At 45.1% G+C, this 23,543-nt stretch overlaps 1 protein-coding gene across 3 annotated transcripts in view; it reads right to left on the reverse strand.

Annotated features, from left to right (window-relative positions):
• The window catches only part of IQCA1 (IQ motif containing with AAA domain 1), a 187,133-nt gene that overhangs the window by 157,672 nt on the left and 5,918 nt on the right, over positions 1 to 23,543 (reverse strand). For all 3 annotated transcript variants that reach the window (XM_005902521.2, XM_070368542.1, XM_070368543.1), the window contains exons 2-5: positions 17,989 to 18,313; positions 15,388 to 15,507; positions 10,550 to 10,741; positions 7,353 to 7,424 (exon numbers count right to left, since the gene is read on the reverse strand). In XM_005902521.2, the coding sequence (XP_005902583.2) occupies positions 7,353 to 7,424; positions 10,550 to 10,741; positions 15,388 to 15,507; positions 17,989 to 18,313 (709 nt within the window). The remainder of the gene's footprint in view (positions 1 to 7,352; positions 7,425 to 10,549; positions 10,742 to 15,387; positions 15,508 to 17,988; positions 18,314 to 23,543) is intronic.

A 23,543-nucleotide genomic window follows, 5' to 3' on the forward strand; every position in this document is an offset into this window, starting at 1 on the left:
CGAAACTAATTAAAAAGTAGAGACATCACTTTGCTGACAAAGTTCTGCATAGTCTTTGTATGGATGTGAGAGTTGTTTTTCAGTAGTCATGTACGGATGTGAGAGTTGGGCCATGAAGAAGGCTGAGTGCTGAAGAATTGATGCTTTTGAACTGTGGTGTTGGAGAAGACTCTTGAGAGCCCCTTGGACTGCAAGGAGATCCAACCAGTCAATCCTAAAGGAAATCAACCCTGAATATTCACTGGAAGGACTGATGCTGAAGCTCCAGTACTTTGACCACCTGATGCGAATAGCCGACTCACTGGAAAAGACCCTGATACTGGGAAAGATTGACTGCAGGAGGAGAAGGGAGTGACAGAGGATGAGATGGTTAGATGGCATCACCGACTCAATGGGCATGAGTTTGAATAAACTCTGGGAGAAAGTGGAGGACAGGGAAGCCTGGTGTGCTGCAGTCCGTGGGGTTGCAAAGAGTTGGATGTGACTTAGCAACTGAACAACAAAACAAAGCAAAACAAACCCCCGTATATCAGAGCAAATCTGTGTTTTAGTACATTTACATCTAGAAAACAACCAAAGGTCATTGGGAGCCAAACATGATGAATACGGCACAGAACCAAGCTGGATACTGTGGTTTGGGGTTGAAATCCAAGTGTGATCGTAAAGACCATTTCATTTTGGTTCTCGGTTCATTTTGGCTCTGACAGCAGTTCTCAAAAAGGAGCCTGAAGTTGAGGACAGGGGACCAAGGGGAGCCCCTGGAGAGAGCTGCCTTTCCGGAGCATTCACTGGTCTCCCAAACTCCTACCTGGGGATTTGTTAATAAGAAAGACGTTCAATTTATTGACCAAAAAATCATCTATAATGTAGCTTGTTTCATGTTAGAATTTGAAAATGAGCAGGGTTTTATGGTGTTTTGAGGATTTAGCTGATGTATTTCGAAGTGTCAGTTCCTCCTCTATAATAAGTGTCCCCTAGTGTTCTTTATTATAATGCAAACATTGATAGCTTCAGGGTAACATAAAATACACCATGGTCATGGCAGTAGGACACATTATTTCAAAGGGATCCACAGAAGAAAATGTATTACATTCATTAAGTTTCCTCCTTGATCCACTCCATTGGCTCTGCCAATTAAAATAACTGCACATGAATTTTTAGAGTGCTATTTATTTTCCTTTGTAGATTTTAGAATATAAATATTTTAAATGGCAATATCAAAAAATAATTTATATGGCAATGGTAAAGGCAACATTTGGTCAGGAACTAAGGACATAATGATGTCTTTTGCTCTAATTCTGGATTCAGTTACTAAATAGTCACCCCTGGAAATATGCCAGGCTTCCCACAAAGATATAAACACTGTTTTAATCAGAGAAGGCAACAGTTTATATATTGACAAAACAAAATAAAATAATGGAAAAATGAAATTTTAAAATGAGTAGACACTATCTTAATTAGTGATATAGTGGAAAATAGACTTAATTGAAAACATTCCTAGGATTTGGGGTAATGGATTTTTATGGTTATCAGCCAGCCAACAGAAGATACCATTCTTTTAAAAATTGGATCCATACATTTCTCAATGGTGTACAATTTCATAGAACACGTAACACCAAGAGAAGACATGCTTGGAGGAAAAGCAAACTGGAGAAAGCCACATGTAATACAAAACAGACAAGCGGTCCTGGTTTCCACTGCCCAAACCCTGTATCGCTGAAAAATTAAAACAGACTTATTTTATGTAAGCTGAGCAAATATAAACGGCAAAGTAAAACAGAAAAATCACAATGAAAAACAAGCAATTCTATCTTTATTTGGTATCAGTGTAAGCCATTAAGACTTTACCATGGAAAAATAGCATTTGGCCATTCTCTAAGTTTCTGGTATACTACACGTAGGTTTTTAGTAAATGTTGGCTGAATTAAATTAAATGGAAATGGTTAAGTCAAAAGTGCTTCTTATATAAAATTTCATGTTAAACTTAGATTATCTTAGATTGAATCTTCTGACTGCTAGCTTAATTTTTGAAGTAGAAAATTGGAGATAACCACTGTTTTTATCAGTACATCTCTTATCTGTGTTTCTCTAATGAGTGGAACAGAGAAATAATTTTGTACCATTACCTGTCCACCTATGTATATATATCAAACAATTCAGAGATCTGAAAAGAAAAATTTGATAATATTCTTTGGCCATTTGCTTTTATTTTTAAATATGTGTCTTTTCCCAGTTAATGCAGTAAAATTTAAACAGTTTGGAAAATACAATCAAAACAAAAAACTTTCAAAGTCCTGACATTTAGGAGGAGCATGACTTAAACTTTCTTTTTTGTGTGCATAGATATACGTTACATATTTAGTTTAACTCATATTATATGTGTAATTCTAAATCCTGTATTTTCACTCTGAGCATTTTCACATCAGAAATAAGTCATAAACATTTTGTTAATGGTGGCATATCATTACTTTAATGTAAGTCCGCCATAAATCATTTAACTCCATCCCTACTCTAGAACACTAGGATTATTTCCAATTTTTCGTTAATAAAAACAACACTGTAGGAAATGTCTATGCACATAAACCTTTATTTCTGATGATTTACTTAAGATAGAAATAGAACTGGAGGAAAGGATGTATTTTCATGACCGTGTTGCCTCTTTCAGAAAAGCTGAATCAGTTTAACTCACCGTGTATGAGAATAAACACCTCATCACACTCTTATCAGTAATTATAACTTGATTTTACATTTCAGTCTTTAATCCATTTTGAGCTTATTTTTGTATATGGTGTTAGTATGTGGGCGCTCAGTTGCTTCAGCGGTGTCTGACTCTCTGCAACCCCATGGACTGTAGCCCGCCAGGCTCCTCTGTCCAAAGGATTCTCCAGGCAAGAATACTGGAGCAGGTTGCCATTTCCTTCTTTAGGAGATCTTCCTAACCCAGTGATTGAACCCACGTCCTCTGTGTGTCCTGCACTGGTAGGCAGATATTTTGAATGTTCTAATTTCATTCTTTACATGTAGCTGTCCAGTTTTTTCAGCACTACTTATTGAAGAGACTGTCTTTTCTCCATTTATACTCTTGCCTCCTTGTCATAGATTAATTGACCATGGTCAATTAATGGGTTTCTTTCTGGGCTTTCTATCCTGTTCTGTTGACTTATGTGTCTTTTTTTGTGCCAGTACCATACTGTTGTGATTATAGTAGCTTTGTAGTATAGTCTGAAATCAGGAAGTCTGATACCTCTAGCTCTGTTTTTCCTTCTCAAGATTGCTTTGGTTATTTAAGGTCTTCTGTGATCCCATACAAATTAAAAAAACTTTTGTCCTAGTTCTATGAAAAATGCCATTGGTAATTTGATAGGGATTACACAGCAAAGGTCCGTCTAGTCAAGGCTATGGTTTTTCCTGTGGTCATGTATGGATGTGAGAGTTGGACGGTGAAGAAAGCTGAGCGCCAAAGAATTGATGCTTTTGAACTGTGGTGTTGAAGAAGACTCCCGAGAGCCCCTTGGACTGCAAGGAGATCCAACCAGTCCATTCTGAAGGAGATCAGCCCTGGGACTTCTTTGGAAGGAATGATGCTGAAGCTGAAACTCCAGTACTTTGGCCACCTCATGCGAAGAGTTGACTCATTGGAAAAGACTCTGATGCTGGGAGGGATTGGGGGCAGGAGGAAAAGGGGACGACAGAGGATGAGATGGCTGGATGGCATCACCGACTCGATGGACGTGAGTCTGAGTGAACTCCGGGAGTTGGTGATGGACAGGGAGGCCTGGGCGTGCTGCGATTCATGGGGTCGCAAAGAGTCAGACATGACTGAGTGACTGAACTGAACTGAACACTGAATCTGAGGAGGGCATGGCAACCAGCTCCAGTATTCTTGCCTGGAGAATCTCATGGACTGAGGAGCCTGGCAGACTGCAGTCCATAGGGTCACAAAGAGTCAGACTGGACTGAAGCAACTGAGTGTACAGCGTTCACACCAGGTCCATAACCTGCCTTGTGTAGTACGGTCGCTGGAGAAGGAAACGGCAACCCATGCCACTATTCTTGCCTGGAGGATCCCATGGACAGAGGAGCCTGGTGGGCTACAGTCCATGGGGTCACAAGAGTTGGACACAGCTTAGCAACTGAAGAGAGAGAGAGTACGGTCGTTTAACAATATTAACTCTTCCAATATAATTATAACTTGAAAAAACCTCCCTCCCCAATAAGACTGATAAAACTTGCCTCTGTTACCAGTTCTAAGCTATACATTTTTCATGGTTTAACATATCTGAAATTAGGGATATACGTATTACAAAAAGGGAGGTGTTTTATTTGCCCAAACATTTTCTTTCACTTTCCATCATGATGTATCCTATAATGAATGAAATCTTAGATTCAAGGAAATACAGTGTCTCATTAAATTTTTAACGTGTAGTTTTTTGACATGTATTAATACAACAGTCATGATTCATATAAAACCATTTCAGTATACATTTCAATGTCTCAGTGAGCTAAAAAAAATTTTTAACTGTGGTGAAAAACACGAAACATAAAATGTGTTACCTTTACCATTTGTAAGTAAACCATTCAGCAGTGTTGAGTATATTCATGTTGCTATGCAATAGATTCGGAGAGACTTTTTTATTTTCCAAACTGAAAATTTATACCCATTGAACAACTGCTGGCTTCCCTCCACCACGCCCCTGGCATCCACCCTTGTGGATGGGTGGTTCCCGTTTCTATGGGTCTGACAACTTTAGGTCCCCTATAAAGATGGCAGCGTGCAGCATTTGTCTTTTTGTGACTGGCCTGTTTCACTTAGCCTAACACCCTCAGAGTTCATCCCTGTCGTAGCGTGTATCAAGATTCCCCTCTTTTAATGGCTGAATAATATTCCACCCAGCACCGCCTTAAAATCATAAAGATCTGTAACAGCTGGCAGTGACTCACCAGTGTGATGCTCGCAGTGCCCCACCAACTAAGAAACAGAAGAGGAGCTGTGATCCCAGGGGCCCTCAGTCCCCCACAGAAATGTCGACTCGTTTTTGAAAATCAAAGATGAAAGAGAAATCAAGAATGCAGGTGACCAAATCAGGGTACTTCTTGAATCACATACCCCTCTGGGATGAGTCACCATATTCTTTGAGACAGTAAAGGTTGGACACCACAACTGAAATCTGAACACAGGTGCAGTGGGCACACGCCCCTTCACCAGGGAAAGACACTCTTCCAGGTGCTGGCACCACGGTGCTGAATCCCTCCCTCAAGCAAAATAACGCCTGTTTTCCATCCTGTGCTGACAACAGATGATGCATTGGGCCAAACTGGTGGAGCAGTCAGGATGTGGGGCAGAGGAAAACGTGTGTGCGTGCTGAGTCATTTCGGTCCGACTCTGTGCGATCCTATGAACTGTAGCCCACCAGGCTCCTCTGTCCATAGGATTCTCCAGGCAAGAATACTGGAGTGGGCTGACATTTCCTTCTCCGAGAGCAAAATGCATGCTATTCTGAAATGATTTATCGCATCACCTGGCATTTAGACAGATCATGAAAAAAGTGATGCAAGAGCAGGGAGTGGGTTCTGCAATCAACCAAAGATGAGACTGCTTACATTTTCTGAGGTTTTAGGATTTAAAGTAAACGGAAAGATCTTACCAGTGACATTATCGTATACAGAAAAAGTAGCATTTGGTCCCACACTCAGGCCATTGCTCCATGACTTTTATCACTTTTGTTTTAAAAACACAGAGTGGACCCTACAACTCCCTGATTACCATCAGACTAGGGCAAAGCTTCCCTCATAGCTCAGTTGGTAAATAATCTGCCTCCAATGCAGGAGACCCTGGTTCAATTCCGGGGTGGGGAAGACCCGCTGGAGAAGGGATAGGCTACCCACTCCAGTATTCTTGGGCTTCCCTTGTGGCTCAGTTGGTAAAGAATCCACCTGCAATGTGGGAGACCTGGGGTTGGAAGATCCCCTGGAGAAGGGAAAGGCTACCCACTCCAGTATTCTGGCCTGGAAAATTCCATGGACTGTATAGTCCATGGGGTCACAAAGAGCTGGACACAACTGAGCAACTTTCACTTTCACTGTCAGGGCAAAGCCGATGCACACCACTTTCGTGATCCTCGCATGGGGCTGTACGCAGCTCCCCACCCCACCAAGCTGCCATGTGGACAGTCCACATGGCAAGGGGCTGGGGGCCACTTCCAGCTAACAACTAGGAAAAAACTGAGGCATTCAGCCTGGCAGCCCACCAGGAACTGAATCTGGCCCACAACCACACAAGCTCGGGCACTGTTTCTTTCCCCGTTGAACCTCAGGTGAGACTCCATCCCCAGCCAACACCCAGACTGCCGCCTATGAGCCCTTGAGCAAAGGACTCAGCCAAGCCCAGACCCCTGACCCACAGAGACTGAGGGAACAGGTTTGTGCTGTTGAAGCTGCTAAATCTGTGGTAATTTGTGGTCCGCTGCAGGAGAGCCCAGCCTAGCGCCTCCACCTGGAGAGCAGCCTCTGGGACCCCCAGGAAGCAAATTAAAGCACATGTAACCCGAAGCAATGGCACCCCACTCCAGTACTCTTGTCTGGAAAATCCCACGGATGGAGGAGCCTGGTGGGCTGCAGTCCGTGGGGTCGCTAAGAGTTGAACACGACTGAGCGACTTCACTTTCACTTTTCACTTTCACATACTGCAGAAGGAAATGGCAACCCACTCCAGTGTTTTTGCCTGGAGAATCCCAGGGATGGGGGAGCCTGGTGGGCTGCCGTCTATGGGGTCGCATACAGTCGGACATGACTGAAGTGACTTAGCAGCATATCTGTTCAACTCTTGATTCAGTAATCATCAGATGCCCTGGAGGAGGGCATGGCAACTGACTGCAGTACTCTTGCCTGGAGAATCCCCATAGACTGAGGAGCCTGGCGGGCTACAGTCCCTGGGGTCACAAAGAGTCAGACATGACTGAGTGGACTTTCACTTCACTTCATTTCATGGAGATCACTCAGGAGAAGGCAGTTATATTGGGACAAGTCCATTCTCCTGGTCATGAGTACTAACAGACATTAACAGAGTGGAGGCCACAGCTGACACTGGTGAGCAGCTCACAGCTTGTCCCCGCTTCAGAGCAGCCCACATACTCCAACAGACGTCTAAACAGACATGATCCTGTGTCTCCAGAACCCCTCCCCTCCCCAGGGAGGCTTCTAGATGATACACGGGATTCCATTCTCTTAAGTCACCGGTCATGTATGTTGCTTTCCTTTCTTTTGTCAAACGCTCCCTGAGGGGGACACGGGTCTTACAGATTCCTTGGTCTTTAAGAGAACCAGATGCTGGTCTTGTCTCTAAGAAAACTTACCATCCCCAGAAATATCATCTCCTCTCGTCTCTGTCTTTCGGTTCTCTTGCACTGATGGAAACCTCGCCAAACCTAAAGACAAAGAAATGCTTGCTTGTTTAATACGTAAAGATAAATCAAACACGGTCATGCCGTTTCTCCCACACAACCCGCACACGCCAAACGACGCATGATGATGCACTCAAGTTGCCCACGTGTCTGTGCTGATGGAGTGCTTTTCCTTCTGTGATCACAGTGACATTTTTAAAGAATGAATCACAGAAGTGGCCTATGCCACTGTCCACTGTCTGAGGACCCAGTTGTGGGCCCTGATGAAGAACCTTGTCCCAATATCCCCTATTAAACAAGGAGGACTAAGGCAGTTCTGTCCACCCAGGGACAAAAGAGGATCCACCCTTATCCAAGACCCTGGTAGCAACTGCAGAGCCCACTGCTGACCCAGTGACAGCCTCACACCTGTTAGGATGGATGTTATCGAAAAAACAAGAGATAACAAGTGTCAGAGAGGATGTGAAGATAAGGGAAGCTTCCAGTACGGTTGGTGGGCATGGAACTGGGTACAGCCGCTATGGAAAGCAGTAAGCAGAGTGCTCAAAAAATTAAAAATAGAACTGCTGTGTGCTCCAGAAATTCCACTCCTGAGTATTTGTCGGAAGAAAAGGAAAACACTAACTTGAAGAGATACATGCACACCAATGTTCACCACAGCACCATTCACAATAGCCAAGACACGGAGACAACTCGCCTGCTGATGGACGAGTGTATAAAGAAACCCTGGTATGTACATACAGTGAAGCCATGAAGAGAAGGAAGTTCTCATTTGCGACAACATGGATGAATTTTAAGGGCATGATGCTAAGAGAAATAAGTTGTAAGAAGACAAGCAATTTACGGTTTCACTTACATGTGTAATCTAAAAACACGGAGTGTATAGAAACAGAGTAGTTTTTGTGGCTGCCAGGGGTTGGGCAGGGGAGGGAGACAGGTGAAGGTGGTCAAAGGACCAGTTACAAAGTGAACAAGTTCTGGGAATGCAGAATGTACGCTATGGTGACTACAGTGAACAATACTGCATCTTATACCTGCAAGCTGCTAGGGGAGTAGACCTTAAATGCTCTCAGTATAAGAAAAAACGGCGTTCATGTGAGGTGATGGGTGTGTTAAGTGTGACCAATTACTGTGGCCATCATAATGAAATGCACATATATATCTAACCATGATGTCATACATCGCAAAGTTACACAGGGTGACATGGCAAATGTATCTCCACAAATCTGGAGAACATAAAGAGATAGTCTATAGTGGTTTTTTTTTTATAGTGAGATTCCTGTACCTGTATTTCTTTAAGAGAAACTCCTTGATTGCAGGATTGGGACTAAATCTGAGGGTGGTACTTCAAGGTTTTACAAGATTTCCACTGTACCGTGGAGAAATATTACCAAGTAACATCCAAGAATTGTACAACTCAAGTTCTGAACTCAGATGTGTATCCCATATCCCATATCCCATACCCCAGAAACTTCAAACCCCATAGAGGACAGACATTCAGCTGCCAAGTGGGGCTGGAAAAAAAGGAGTGGGAGCTGGTGGGAGAGGCAGCTACTATTATTTTTTACTGTCTTTTTAAATTTTTCAATTGGAGGATAATTGATTTACAATGTTGTGCTGGTTTCTGCCATACAACAACATCCATCAGCCGCATGTATCCCTGTATCCCCTTTCTCTGGCCCTCCCCACCACATCCCACCCCTCTAGGTCGTCACAGAGCGGTGGGCTGAGCTCCCTGTGTTATAGAGCAACTTCCTACTATTTTACACATAGGGTTACATACATGGGAGAAGGAAATGGCACCCCACTCCAGTACTCTTGTCTGGGAAACCCCACGGACAGAGGAGCCTGGCGGGCTACAGTCCACAGGGTCACACAGAGTCGGACACGACTGAGCAACTGAACAAGTGTACACGAGTCGGTGCCACACTCTCAAATGTCCCAGCCCTCTCCCTCCCACTGCGTCCCCAAGCCCACTCTCTGTGTCTGCGTCTCTGCTCCTACTCTGCAAATAGGCTCATCAGTACCAGTTTCATATACAGGATGGATACAAGCTCCTACTGTAGACCACAGGAAAGCATATTCACCCCCCTCTGATAAACCGTAACGGAAAATATTAAAAAGTACACACACACACACACGTATGTATACAAACACACACACAACTGAATCACTTTGCTGTACAGTAAAAATTAACAAAACATTGTAAATCAACTATATTTCAATAAAGTAAATTAAAAAAAGACTTTATGTCCCCACAGAAACTTGAAAGAAAGTAGTCTTTTTCTGCCTCTCCTCAGCCCCCTCCCAATTCCCATTCAAACACAACTGGGGACAAGAGCTCTGAGCTTCTGGCTCCCCTTTATGTCCTTATACTCGCTTTCTTGCCAATCTAATTCTCATTTGTATCGAGCTGCAGTTTTCTTCATTTTTCCATGAGCAACCTCAGTCACAATTTGAAAAAAGATGGGAGTATAAATCAAGAGGGTCATCTGACAAAGGCAAGGAAATTTCCAGGGCTCCTGAAAGGAGCATCCACGTGTGGTCATCGGTGGTGTTCCCTGAAGCGTACGTGAATGGTACACGCTTCTGTAAGCTCCTAGGTGTTAACCCTGCTCCCTTCTATAATCACATGTCTGTGTGTAAATGCAGTTTTAAAAATGCAGTGAGGACTTGTATAGCAATACTGCCTCCGAAAGTTATAGATGATTTTTAAAAATACATCAATAAAAGGTCCTGAGTTTCAGACCTATTTATAATGCAATTTGAAAAAAACATAACCAAGCATGCTTAACAGTTTCCCCAGGATAAAAACAGTCTTTTCTGGAATTTAGTCCTAAAGGCTTCTCTGGTGGCTCAGACCGTAAACAATTTGCCTGCGATGCAGGAGGCCTGGGTTCGATCCCTGAGTGAGGAAGATCCCTCGGAGGAGGAAATAGCAACCCACTCCAGTATTCTTGGCTGGAGAATTCCATGGAGGGAGGAGTCTGGTGGGCTACAGTCTGTGGGGCTGCAAAGAGTTGGACACGACTGAGTGACTAACTCTGTCACTGCCACTCTCCTGCTAGAGGCGGGACTTGGGAACGTTGAATTCTGGCGCTCAGCCCCACCCCCGGGCTGCATCTCCACCTTGTCCCCCATGGTCACACCTTCTGGATTCTCAGTGCAGCGGCGCTCACATCCGCCACTTTATCACCGAGTAACCTGGCTTGCTTGGCTCTGTATTCCTGCAGGTAGATCTGCTTCATGAACATGGCTCTCAGGCGCCCTTGCCGTGCCCTCTCAGCAATCTGGATCAATTTAACAGCCTCTTCTAGGGGGATAGGCTTTACTTGGTATTTCTGCAAAAACATTTAAGATAAATCAATGTTTAAACACGCTCACGACCTTAACTGATTCCAGAAACATCACATGCTTACTTCTAACACCACCCTGCTAAGAGTCTCCAAACTACTGAGAGAATTGCAGCCATTCAATACGAATCATTTTTTTTCCCAAGCATACGCATATTTTGATAATATGTCATGTTCACACTGTGAGCTTGTATGTAAGGATCTGTTAAGCCTTCCTCTACCATTTTGAACAAAATACTAATTAGCTCCACAATGTTTTAGGTTGGCAGCAGACTATACGAGGGATGCCAATGAAAACGGATCAAAATCAACCTGAAATGGCTACCAATGTTCCATTAACTTCAAAGTAGAAATTGAAAATATAGATCTACTAGGAGAATTTAAAATGAGAAATACAGACGAAGCCAAATGCTGGCTTTAAAATCACTTACAGAACCATCTAGTGAATGTGAAACTAATATTCGGACCATTTCAGAAGCATTTAACTTTGTAAGAGAAACCTCTCCCAGCACCTCCATATTTGTCCTTTAAAACATCTAACCATGGTGGGAACTGCTCAAGAATGCTGTCTTTGGAGATCTCACGTGGGGGGAGTTTGGGCAGAGTCAGGGAGGGGCAGTGCAGCTTTTCGGGGACAGGGATGAGAGCAAGGCTGCTGCTGGTGGCGGGTGCGTCCAGGGCCCTGCATGGGCTCAGGCCTGAGGCCCTCTGTCGTCCCAGGAGGGAGGGTGAAGCTGTGGACCTGGTGTGGCTTCACCCAAGCCTCCTGCCTGGACAGAGGCAGAAGGAAGAGGCTGTTCGAATCCAAAAACCACTCAATCATGGGCTGAGCCCTTGCCCCGGCCTCAGGGGGCAGCAACGGCCACATGTGGGTGCGGGCAGGAGAGTGCAGCCCACGGGCAGATGCTGTAGCTCATCCCCTGGGCCACCGCTCCTCAGGATGGTCACTTCTCTGTGTAACGGGGGTGGCGGCGGGGAATGCAGACAAAGCGGCAAGAGAGGGAGGGAAGGGCCATTTTATTGAGGATAGATGCCAGAATTGCTTTCCACGTGCTTTCTCATCCAATTCACAAGGCAACGGCCAAGACAGGTACTACTGTGACCAACGCTAGGGACTGCCCTGCTGGCCCAGCGGCGAAGACTCCACACTCCCAAAGCAGGGCCTGGGTTTGATTCCTGGTCAAGGAACTAAGACCCCAACTGTAGCAACTAAAGATCATGAGTGCTGCAACTAATACCCAACACAGCCAAGTATTCATTTGTAAAGGGCGTCCCTGGTGGCTCAGATGCTGAAGAATCTGCTTGCAGCGTGGGAGACCCTTGTCTAATCCCTGGGTCGGAAAGATCCACTGGAGAAGAGAAGGGCAACCCACGCCAGTACCGTTGCCTGGAAAACTCCATGGACAGAAGAGTCTGGCGGGTTAGAGTCCACGGCACCGCAAAAAGTCAAACAGGACTGAGAGACTAACACTTCCCTTTTGTACATAAAAGGAAGACTGAGGCTGAAGAAAGTAAAGGAATTCATGCAGTTCCTACACTTAGTAAGGGACTCACCCCATTTGAAATGATGAGTCACCCTCTTTCATGAAAGCTCCCACGGCCCCTCAGCATGGAGGCAACAGGGCCTTCCAAGGAAGCTCTTTCACACAACTGCTTAGGGTTCGGTGTCCAGGGGCATCTTGCTGCTTCAGATTTGCAGGGAGCTGTTCTTTTCAATAATGCACTTTGGAAGTGAAGGTAAAATGAATATTGCATGTGTGCGTGCAAAGTTGCCTCAGTCGTGTCTGACTCTTTGCGACCCCATGGATTGTAGCCTGCCAGGTTCCTCTGTCCATGGGATTCTCCAGGCAAGGATACTGGAGTGGGTTATCATTTCCTTCTCCAGGGGATCTTCCAGACCCAGGGATCGAACCTGAATCTCTTAATGTCTCCTGCACCGGCAGGCAGGTTCTTTACCACTAGTGCCGCCTGGGAAGCCCCAAATAAATGTTGCTATGCTGTGCTGTGCTTAGTCCCTCAGTCGTGTCCGACTCTTTGTGACCCTGTAAACTGTAGCCCACCAGGCTGCTCTGTCCATGGGCTTCTCCGAAGCAAGAATATCAGAATGGGTTGCCACGCCCTCCTCCAGGGGATCTTCGCAATCCAGGGATCCAACCCAGGCCTCCCACATTGCAGGCAGATTCTTTACCATTTGAGCCACTGGGAAAGCCCAAAATAAATATTATGCTGGTATAAATCAGATGATGTATGTATAAACCCTTAAGTGTAGAGCAGGTCCTCAGCAAATGCCATTTATTATTGTCTATTTCCTTTAGATTGCACACTGCCATTCTGAAAATAATTTCAGCCCTCATGGGATACATGTGAGGGATTTGAGATATCCACTCAATACAACAAAGATATCTGAAAGTCAGTGGAGGAGGCCATAAGAGTAAATACTCAGCATGACCAGTGCAGAAGTGGGCAGTTATTTTCCCTTTATTAAAATTCTTTGTGCGGGGATTTCCCTGGTGGCCCAAAGGCTAAAACTCTGCACTCCTAATGAAGAGGGCCTAGGTTTGATCCCTGATCTGGAAACTAAGATCCCATATGCCACATGCTACACAGAAAAAAAAAAAGAATTCTAATAAAAAAGTCCTTCTTGGGGTATACATTGTAAATATCTGCAAGAAATAAACAGCTTAAGGCAAGAGCAGGGGGTCCAGTGAGACAATGACAGGCCCAGGAAAGTCACACAGACACCCGGGTGTTGCCCGGAACTCCCATGTTCCACTGAGCACCCTTAGGTACCCCAGAAATGGGGCCTGGAAAACAGAGATGAATGGCTCGACCTAAGGAGGAGAGAGGAGCTGCTGAGGCTGAATGCTGAGTGAAGGAGGGGCAGAAACCTTTCTACTGCTGACCCTGCACAAAGCAAGATGGACTGGGGGAGAAGAGGCAGGGAGGACGTCTTAGTGCAACTGCGCTGCGTGCAATGTAATCGCCCTTCTCCATCTTCCCAGGAGATCCCGTGGATTCTGCACTGCATGTCAACGCTCTGGGCCAGGGACTCCCAGGGGTGGGGATGCCTGGTGGGGGCGGGCTCTGTTCTAGTGATGTGGGAACTGGAGGCACAGACCCAGGAGCAGGTGGTGAAGGGATGGCTGGACGACCCCCAAGGCCAGATTCCCAGGAGTCCACTTGGAAGAAAATTTGATGCAGAAGAGGGGCCAGATGTTTAGGGGAGGAGCAGTGGGAGGAGGGGTGGTCCTGAATGAGGCAGGTCAGGCAAGGCATCTGTAGGGACACTGTCACACCAGGCTCTGCAGGAAGAGGACTGCTTGACTGGCTGGCACGTATGGCTGGGGTGCAGTGTGAAGCCGCCCATGCAAAACGACAGGTGGCTCAGGGCTCGGTATGTGTGCTCGAAGAGCAGTACCCGACCTGTGTCCCTCAGCAGGCAGGCAGGGCACGTGCTGCTCCCTCCGAGATGCCATCCCGGGGGCACCTGGAATCTTCCTCAATGCGTGGCACAGCGCGGGCTGGCAATGCCCCGAGGCATACCCGTCTAAAGGCCACAGGAGTTGTTTCCCCCTGTGCACCTAGGTTGCACCCACAGTCCCAGCATGGCTACTAACGGTGCCCCTGTCACCCTGCACTGTCCCTGGGTGGATGGTCTGCTGCCGCCTTAATGCTTAGGCTGGGACGACCAGCCGGAGGGCGGGAGGCATGACTCTGGAGGCAGGGAGGGGCACTGGAACACATCAGGTTGCAGTGGCAGTGCCCTGCGGAAAGAGCTGCCCGCCAGGAGGCTGCAGGGAAATAAACACAGAATCCACGAGAAGGCAGAGAGAGTTAAAGCCAAGACAGCTACTGTAACAAGCAGAGGGTGCAGCTGCGCGCATACCGGGGGACAAAGGAGGAAAGCGCTTAGAGCTCCCACTGGGCTTTGCCCGGGGCTGTCCAGGGGGTCTACAGGTTTCCCCCCTTTCCCCAGAGAGAGTCTACTCCAGGTGATCTAAGTGCCACTCAACTTGAAGTTACTTTTTAAGATTTATTTTTTTAGATGTGGACCATTGTTGAAGTCTTTATTGAATATGTTGTAATATTGCTACTTCTTCTTTTTTTTTAATCTTTTGGTTTTTTGGTCACGAGGCATGTGGAATCTTAGCTCCCCAACCAGGGATGGGACTTGCACCCCCTTAATTGGAAGGCAAAGTCTTAACCACTTGGTCCCCAGGGAAGTCTCCCTCAACTTGAAGTTATAGGAGGTCAATCAGCATTTTCAGAAAGTGTCGTTTATAGCTCCTAGTTACTCAGTACTTAATTATTTTATATGAACAACATTCAGTTTCTGACCGTAGGCTGGGTGACTTGGAGATGAAACATGAGACTGAGTTGATCATCTACTCAATCTCAGAGCTTCTGATTTAACCAATACTGTGTTTTGATCTCTAAGTTCTTGGACAGGGGTGGCTACGACTGGTCAAAAACACACCCAAAAGTTATTCAATGTCTTACTGATTGAATAACATGGGGGAAAGGCTGTTGCTCTCCTCGCATTGAGAATAGTCTTGTTTCTCCTACAGTTAGGAGCAGCAGGAAAGGAGGTTTTACAGATTATGGAATGAAGTTTATCAAAACGATATACAAACCTTTGCAGATACATCTAATCCACTTTCTGCTAATATCTGGGAAAGGATTTTCTCTCTTCCTTTTATGACTTCCAACTTCTCCTTCAAAAAATACTTGGGTATGGGGATATCTAACTGTTGCTAGAGAAGAGAAAGAAGAAACAAAAGAGTACTTTGGTCACAATTTCAGGACCCAAATCCATGTAAAACCCACAGTCAGGACAAGTGCATCAGAGACTCACTCGACCTCCAACCCACACTTACAAGGTGAGGAAGCCAGTGGTGTGAGACACCTTGTCCCCATCAGGTAGGCACAAATAAAGTCAAAACGGGAAAGTATAACATATCTCATTTTGATCATTATCACAAAATTCCAGTAATCCGTATCAATTAGGCCTCAATGAACTAACGATAGCTTGAGGAATTTTCTTTAAAGAAATATAATCTTATCTAAGCCTACCTAGATGTTCATGCTGGTTTTAGAAAAGGCAGAGGAACCAGAGATTAAATTGCCAACATCTGCTGGATCATGGAAAAAGCAAGAGAGTTCCAGAAAAACATCTATTTCTGCTTTATTGACTATGCCAAAGCCTTTGACTGTGTGGATCACAATAAACTGTGGAAAATTGTGAAAGAGATGGGAATACCAGACCACCTGACCTGCCTCTTGAGAAACCTATATTCAGGTCAGGAAGCAACAGTTAGAACTGGACATGGAACAACAGACTGGTTCCAAATAGGAAAAGGAGTACGTCAAGGCTGTATATTGTCACCCTGCTTATTTAACTTATCTGCAGAGTACATCATGAGAAATGCTGGGCTGGAAGAAACACAAGTTGGAATCAAGATTGCCAGGAGAAATATCAATAACCTCAGATATGCAGATGACACCACCCTTATGGCAGAAAGTGAAGAGGAACTAAAAAGCCTCTTGATGAAAGTGAAAGAGGAGAGTGAAAATGTTGGCTTAAAGCTCAACATTCAGAAAACGAAGATCATGGCATCCGGTCCCACCACTTCATGGGAAATAGATGGGGAAACAGTGGAAACAGTGGCAGACTTTATTTTTCTGGGCTCCAAAATCACTTCAGATGGTGATTGCAGCCATGAAATTAAAAGACACTTACTCTTTGGAAGAAAAATTATGACCAACCTAGGTAGCATATAGAAAAGCAGAGACATTACTTTGCCAACAAAGGTTCATCTAGTCAAGGCTATGGTTTTTCCTGTGGTCATGTATGGATGTGAGAGTTGGACTGTGAAGAAAGCTGAGTGCCGAAGAATTGATGCTTTTGAACTGTGGTGTTGGAGAAGACTCCTGAGAGTCCCTTGGAATGCAAGGAGATCCAACCAGTCCATTCTAAAGGAGATCAGCCCTGGGTGTTCTTTGGAGGGAATGATGCTAAAGCTGAAACTCCAGTACTTTGGCCACCTCATGCAAACAGTTGACTCATTGGAAAAAACTCTGATGCTGGGAGGGATTGGGGGCAGGAGGAGAAGGGGGCGACAGAGGATGAGATGGCTGGATGGCATCACCGACTCGATGGACATGGGTCTTAGTGAACTCCGGGGGTTGGTGATGGACAGGGAGGCCTGGCGTGCTGCGATTCATGGGGTCGCAAAGAGTCGGACACGACTGAGGGACTGAACTGAACTGAACTGAAGCCTACCTAAAATAATAATTTAAATTCGGATAGCAAAGAATTGAGCTATAGAGCTCTTTGAATTAAATCTAATAATTTAACATCAGCGCATTGACCATTTGTGTGTAAATAGTTACAATTAAAAAAATAATTTGGTTTTATTTTTACCTTAATTACCCCACTGCAAGAATCATTTAAAAAATGAATTTGCTTTATTAGAAAACTTGTTTCTATACACTAGTTTAAACTCCTGTTCTTCTTTTGTGTGCAGGTATTTCAAACTGGTGCTGAGCCACTTAGTTGTGTCCAACTCTCTGTGACCCCAGGGACTGCAGCACACCAGGCTTCCCTGTCTTTCACCATCTCCCAGAGTTTGCTCAAAGTCATGTCCATTGAGCTAGTGATGCCATCCAACCATCTCATCCTATCAGTGGAGGTCAGATGAATGTTTCCCATTCCAAGGTCAATGATCAAAACTGTAGAAGTGTTACTAGAGGATCTGAGTCACCACTGACCCAAAGCAAAGGAGGAGATGCATCTTCCTGGGGATTAGGAACCAGCAACCAAGAGGCTGCTCATCAAGAAGATGATGGGAGGCAAAGGCCAGACAGAGATGTCTTCTGGAAACAGAAGAAGTGGCATTGCTGTTGGAAACTGGGGGGATTATTTGCGAAAGGGTCATCCTACTCCATTCTTCCAACTGGCTCAGGCAGATACCATGGTGACAAGACCGACCACAACAATCCCGGTGTTCAGCAGATCCCAGGGCCATGCAACAACTCATCTGAACCAAAAGCTGAATGAACCCCATCCATGTCCACAGCAGTAAAGTCTCATTGAAGGGCTATGCTTCAACTTTCAATACAGCATACAACCAGTCAATATGCCTAGAAAGTCTGTAGATTATTGGTTACAGGCCTACATATCTTATTTACAACAAAAAGAAACTAATATAAAAAAAAAAAACTTAAGTACTTACAGGCTCCAACTTTAGATCCTGTAAGATATCATCAAAGTAATGGAACTCAGTTAATTCCAACTCAACCATCTCATTCTTCAGCTCCAGGATGCGACCCATCACAGCATCCAGGATTTTTCGGATCAGAATGCGTTTCTGTGGGTGGACTATCTGGTCATAGACATTCTCCAGGTTTCTGAAGATCTGCACGTATTTGATATAGAAGGTGGCTAACATCTGGAAGATGAACACTTGATTCTTTTGTGGTTCCATCATCTTCTGAGATTCTGTATCAAGCAAAGAATTGAGGGCTTCTTGGGTCTGATGCCACATCTTATTATACATTCTGAGGGAAGACAGAGTAGACAGTTCAGGAAGCAGAAATTACTTTGCAAGGCATAGATACTGGGCATCTGGTGTAACAAAAAGCAACATACCATAAATATGAGCTGAGAACACCGCATGTGGCGGCAATGTTCTTTAGACCACGTATGTTCCGTTTTGTTGGGCATACGAATTTTGGATATGACTACAACTATTATTATCAAATAAATGGTTTAAAAAGCTTTTCACCTTTGGTGGAAGAAGGCGGCAGTGGAGGGGAGACCCTTCCATCTAACTCTCCCACTCCTCAGCCTCCTTGGCTGCATGCCTCCTCAGTTCATTCCAACCCGACCCATCACTGCATCCTGGAGCCAAAGAATGACATGGCTGAGTGGGAATTAACTGAGTTACCAGCCGGCCTGGGAGGCTGGCTCCTCACCCTTGTCTGAGTCAGTGAGGGGTGCAGCCAGGGGTGCTGAGGAGGGGGAGGGTTAGATGGAAGGGTGTCCCCTCCATTGCCCCCTTCTTCTACCACAGGTGTAGGGTGGTGGCCACACCCCCAATCCTTTGCTGGTTTCCCAAGATTTAGCCCACACTTTTGTCACCCGGCCCCCTATTCACCCCCCATCCCCCATCCCCCCACCATAACCCATCCCCCCATTTCCACTGAGCATGCCCTCCTATCCCTGCCAGGACTCTGATCAATACACTCACAGAAGAGACTTCTGTTTTCTTTCAAAATCTGGGCAATTTTTGGCTTTCATTTATATCCAAGATCCAGTTCTGAAAAGCTAAGTGAAAGTTCACTGTGTCTGGGAAGGGACTTCTCATAACCAGCGGGCCTAACCAGGGGGTGAGGGGTGGGCAGAATCTTGGCTGTCTCCCTGGGAAGAGGGTAAAACCCACAATGTCCATCTCTCTAGATAAGGTCTTCCCAGGGACTGGCGAGGGCGGCTCCAAACACTGCCTGAGAAGCTCGTGGGTCCAGGGGGCTACGGGCTCTCACGGCCTGTCCTGGGTCAGCCCAGACTCTCATGTCTGCACCCACCTGTGTCCCGCGTCCCTCCCTGGGTCCAGGTCACCTGCACCGGCCTTGGCCACCAGGATGGGAACAGCTTGGCCCTTGCTCTCTGGGGTGGAAATGCCTCTCCGCTGATCTGTGACCAGTCCCCTCACCTCTGAATGACCTTCCCAAGGTCCTGCAGACTGCTGGTCACCCACCTCTGCTGACCTGCAGGTCACACTCTCTACCCAGGCCCTCCCTTTCATCCACATCTGCTTTTCGTCCCTTGACAGCATCCTGCTATCTCTGGTCAAGCGTTCTCGTGGCCCTTGTGTGTTTACAGTCCTTACTGCCTTTTCAGAGGCCGTCACGGGAGGAGGTGGAGATACATACGCTGGTCAACCCACCTTGTTGAACAGGAGGCCCTCATCTCCTGCCTGAGGTCATCCCCAGGCATGCCCTCCAGAGCTCTCCTCCACCATCTGCCCTTCCTCACGCAGGCTCCTCTCCCTCCCGTGGGGTAAGAACATGTGAGCATCTCACACTGAAACCAGCTGCCGGCCGAGTTCTGAGCCGTGTGCCATCCTCGCAGCATCCACGGGGCAGGGCGGCTCCCATCTCTCCACCAGGGTGGAAGGTAGGGTCTGCCCTTCAGAGGGGAGGTCAGCACCTGAACCCCGGTCTGCACAGTCGTGAGCTGAACCCACAATCCAACCCATGCTGCCACCTCCTCCTCCACTCAAAATAAAAGAAGCCCCCCCCGCCACGAGATGCATAATCACAACATCTGCTGAGACAACATGTAAGAAACAGGATTTCCATGTCCATCTGCCTAAAATTAATATAAATTTAAAAATAAAATTTAAATATTTTTTAAAATAAAAGTTTCAGATAAATGAAAATAACACTTAAAATGTTCCTTTTTTGTAATTTGATTTTTGTTTTATTGATCAAAATTTCTAATTAAACATACAAATGATTAACGTTTACTAACCAGATGTCATGATAAGTTATTTAAATATGGTAAGCCACTACCTATACTCTGAATATTTTTCAAAATTAAGTGCTGTGTTGTTTCTTCATTTTTATTACTAGACTCTACTGATCTACTGCTGCTCTCTCAATAAATCACTTAAATTCAAAACAAATGTTTGATTTGTTAATTTTGAGGAGTTGAAATAATTTAAGAACAAAATATAAGAACAAATAATTTAAGAACAAAGCAACATTCTTATTTATAGAGAAAGATAAATATGGAAATCATAGTATTACCACAACCTCAATAAGCAGGACGTTTGTTTAATTTCTAAACCTACTGACGTATTAGTGCTCATAAAACAAGAAAGGAACTTATATCTGTTACTGTTTACATACTCATTTCTGTACTTTAAAATTTTTTATTTTATTCAAGTATAGTTGACTTATAGTGCTGTATTAGTTTATGCTGTTTCTTTTTCCTATGCTTGGAGCAGAGATGGGAGATTTTCATCTTTCTGGCCCAAAATAAAAAGCTTCTATTGATGTGAAAACTCTTTTAGGTTCAAATGAAGATGATGGTACAGCTCATATTTACATCATGCTGGTCACTGTTCTAAGTACTTTACATATCAGTTCAGTTCAGTCGCTCAGTCGTGTCCGACTCTTTGTGACCCCATGAATCGCAGCATGCTAGGCCACCCTGTCCATCACCAACTCCCGGAGTTCACTGAGACTCACATCCATCAAGTCAGTGATGCCATCCAGCCATCTCATCCTCTGTCGTCCCCTTCTCCTCCTGCCCCCAATCCCTCCCAGTCTCACAGTCTTTTCCAATGAGTCAGCTCTTCACATGAGGTGGCCAAAGTACTGGAGTTTCAGCTTTAGCATCATTCCTTCCAAAGAACATCCAGGGCTGATCTCCTTCAGAATGGACTGGTTGGATCTCCTTGCAGTCCAAGGGACTCTCAGGCGTCTTCTCCAGCACCACAGTTCAAAAGCATCAATTCTTTGGCACTCAGCTTTCTTCACAGTCCAACTCTCACATCCATACATGACCACTGGAAAAACCATAGCCTTGAGTAGACGGACCTTTGTTGGCAAAGTAATGTCTCTGCTTTTCAATATGCTATCTAGGTTGGTCATAACTTTTCTTCCAAGGAGTAAGTGTCTTTTAATTTCATGGCTGCAGTCACCATCTGCAGTGATTTTGGAGCCCCAAAAAATAAAGTCTGACACTGTTTCCACTGTTTCCCCATCTATTTCCCATGAAGTGATGGGACCAGATGCCATGATCTTCGTTTTCTGAATGTTGAGCTTTAAGCCAACTTTTTCACTCTCCACTTTCACTTTCATCAAGAGGCTTTTTAGTTCCTCTTCACTTTCTGCCATCTAAACCCTATGAGGCGATTGTTATTATTATTCCAATTTACAGATGAGAAAATCGAGGCACAGAGAAGCTACTGCCCAGAGTTGTGTAATCTGAATGTAGGATTTGCAGCCTGGCTCCAGAATTCAGGCTCTGAAATCTAATGGACTCTAGTTTGTCAGGACAAACCCTGGAGGGCAGAGGTGTGCTGGACACAACAAGAAAACAAAGACGTGCAGTTAAAAACTGGACTTCTGGGTTTCCCTGGTGACTCAGTGTTTAAGAATCCACCCGCCAGTGCAAGAGATGGGTTCAATCCCTGGTTCAGGAAGATCCCACATGCCGCGAAGCAGCTAAACCTGTGGGCCACAGCTGAAGCCTGAGCAACCTAGAGACTGCACTCCAGAACAAGAGAAACCACCCCAGTGAGAAGCCTGAGCTCTGCAATGAAGAGTAGTCCTTGCTCTCTGCAAACAGAGAAAGCTCTTGTGCAGCAATGAAGACCCAGCACACACACACACACACACACACACACACACACACACACAGCTGAACGCCTCCTCCCTCCCAGCACCCCACTGAGTTTGGTGGCTGAATACTGCCCCTTCCACTCCACAATCTCTGGTTCAAGTATTAGATTTCTCCAAACTTGGTCATATTTTTAAAATACTGCTAGTGCAACAGCACTCTGCTAGACAACTTTATTATAACGATGAAAAGCTACTATCAGAAAGTTAGAATTCCACTCAGCTAGGAATGTCTCACTGTTTGCATGATGAACAGACACAAAGAAGCTGAGCAGGTTCTTGGTTTTTCCGAAGCCCAGACTTCCAGCATCTGAGAAGGGGCGGGACACCCAAGGCTTTCGCTGACCTGACAGGTGATGGCAGGCCCCACAGGCCAAGAGACTCAACACATGTTCCCACAAAGCAGAAAACTCGCCCATTGTGTGGACTAAATAGGGCTCAGGGCCTAGACCTGGCAGGACAACATTACAGAAGAAAATGACAGGCTAATTTTGTTTGGAACTCAGATCTGAAATTCCACTTAGCAAACAAAACACAGCATCAGATCAAAAACAAACTGTTCCCTCTGATCAAGGAGGGGTCACCCGGGGAATTCACAAGAGTTCAACGTGAAGGAAAGCTGAATGAAACGCCGCACGGGACAGTAAAAGCTGTGGGTTATTTCCACAGATGCCAAGGAGGTGCTCTATAAATTTAATTTATGGCAAATGCCTTATGAAGAATGCTGTCACATGCCCCAAAGAACAGATGATGACAACCCTCTTCAAAATGCTGAAAACCAGAGACCAGAAATATTTTCGGTAGAAAAACACTAGAAAACTAAATAATATGAGTAAAAAAAAAGCATGAAGCATAGAGAAAAGGGGTGAATATAAAAGATGTTAAAAACTGCTTGTAAATGATACCATTGCAAGATCCATGGAAATCAGTAACAAAAAGTAAGAAGTCAATTAGTACAGCAAAGTTGCAAGGCATAGAAAAAAGCCCTCCAAACTAAACGCAGGGAAAATATATGAAAAATATAACTCCATTCACAGTCCTGATTAAGAACATTAAACATTCAAGAATACATTTGGCAAAAGCCACACAAGATGTAGCTGAAGAAAATTCTGGAATGCGAGCTGCAGAGGGCTGGATCCCGCAGAAGGCAGTCTCTCTGTTCCTGTCTGGAGACCCAAGAAACAAAGAAAGTAGACTCTTGAGACTGACAGGCAGGTTTAATATTACCAAGAATTTGCTAACAATATCCGGAAGGCTCTATAAATAAATCCAGTCATAATTTCTAAATGCAGGGGTGGAGTTGCTAATAAAAGATAAAGGGCATTTATCAGAATTCAAAGTATTTGCCATGCCAGCAAGCATTAAGGTATGTCCCGCC

Source organism: Bos mutus, chromosome 3, assembly GCF_027580195.1.
Source record: "Bos mutus isolate GX-2022 chromosome 3, NWIPB_WYAK_1.1, whole genome shotgun sequence".
Lineage (NCBI taxonomy): Eukaryota > Metazoa > Chordata > Mammalia > Artiodactyla > Bovidae > Bos > Bos mutus.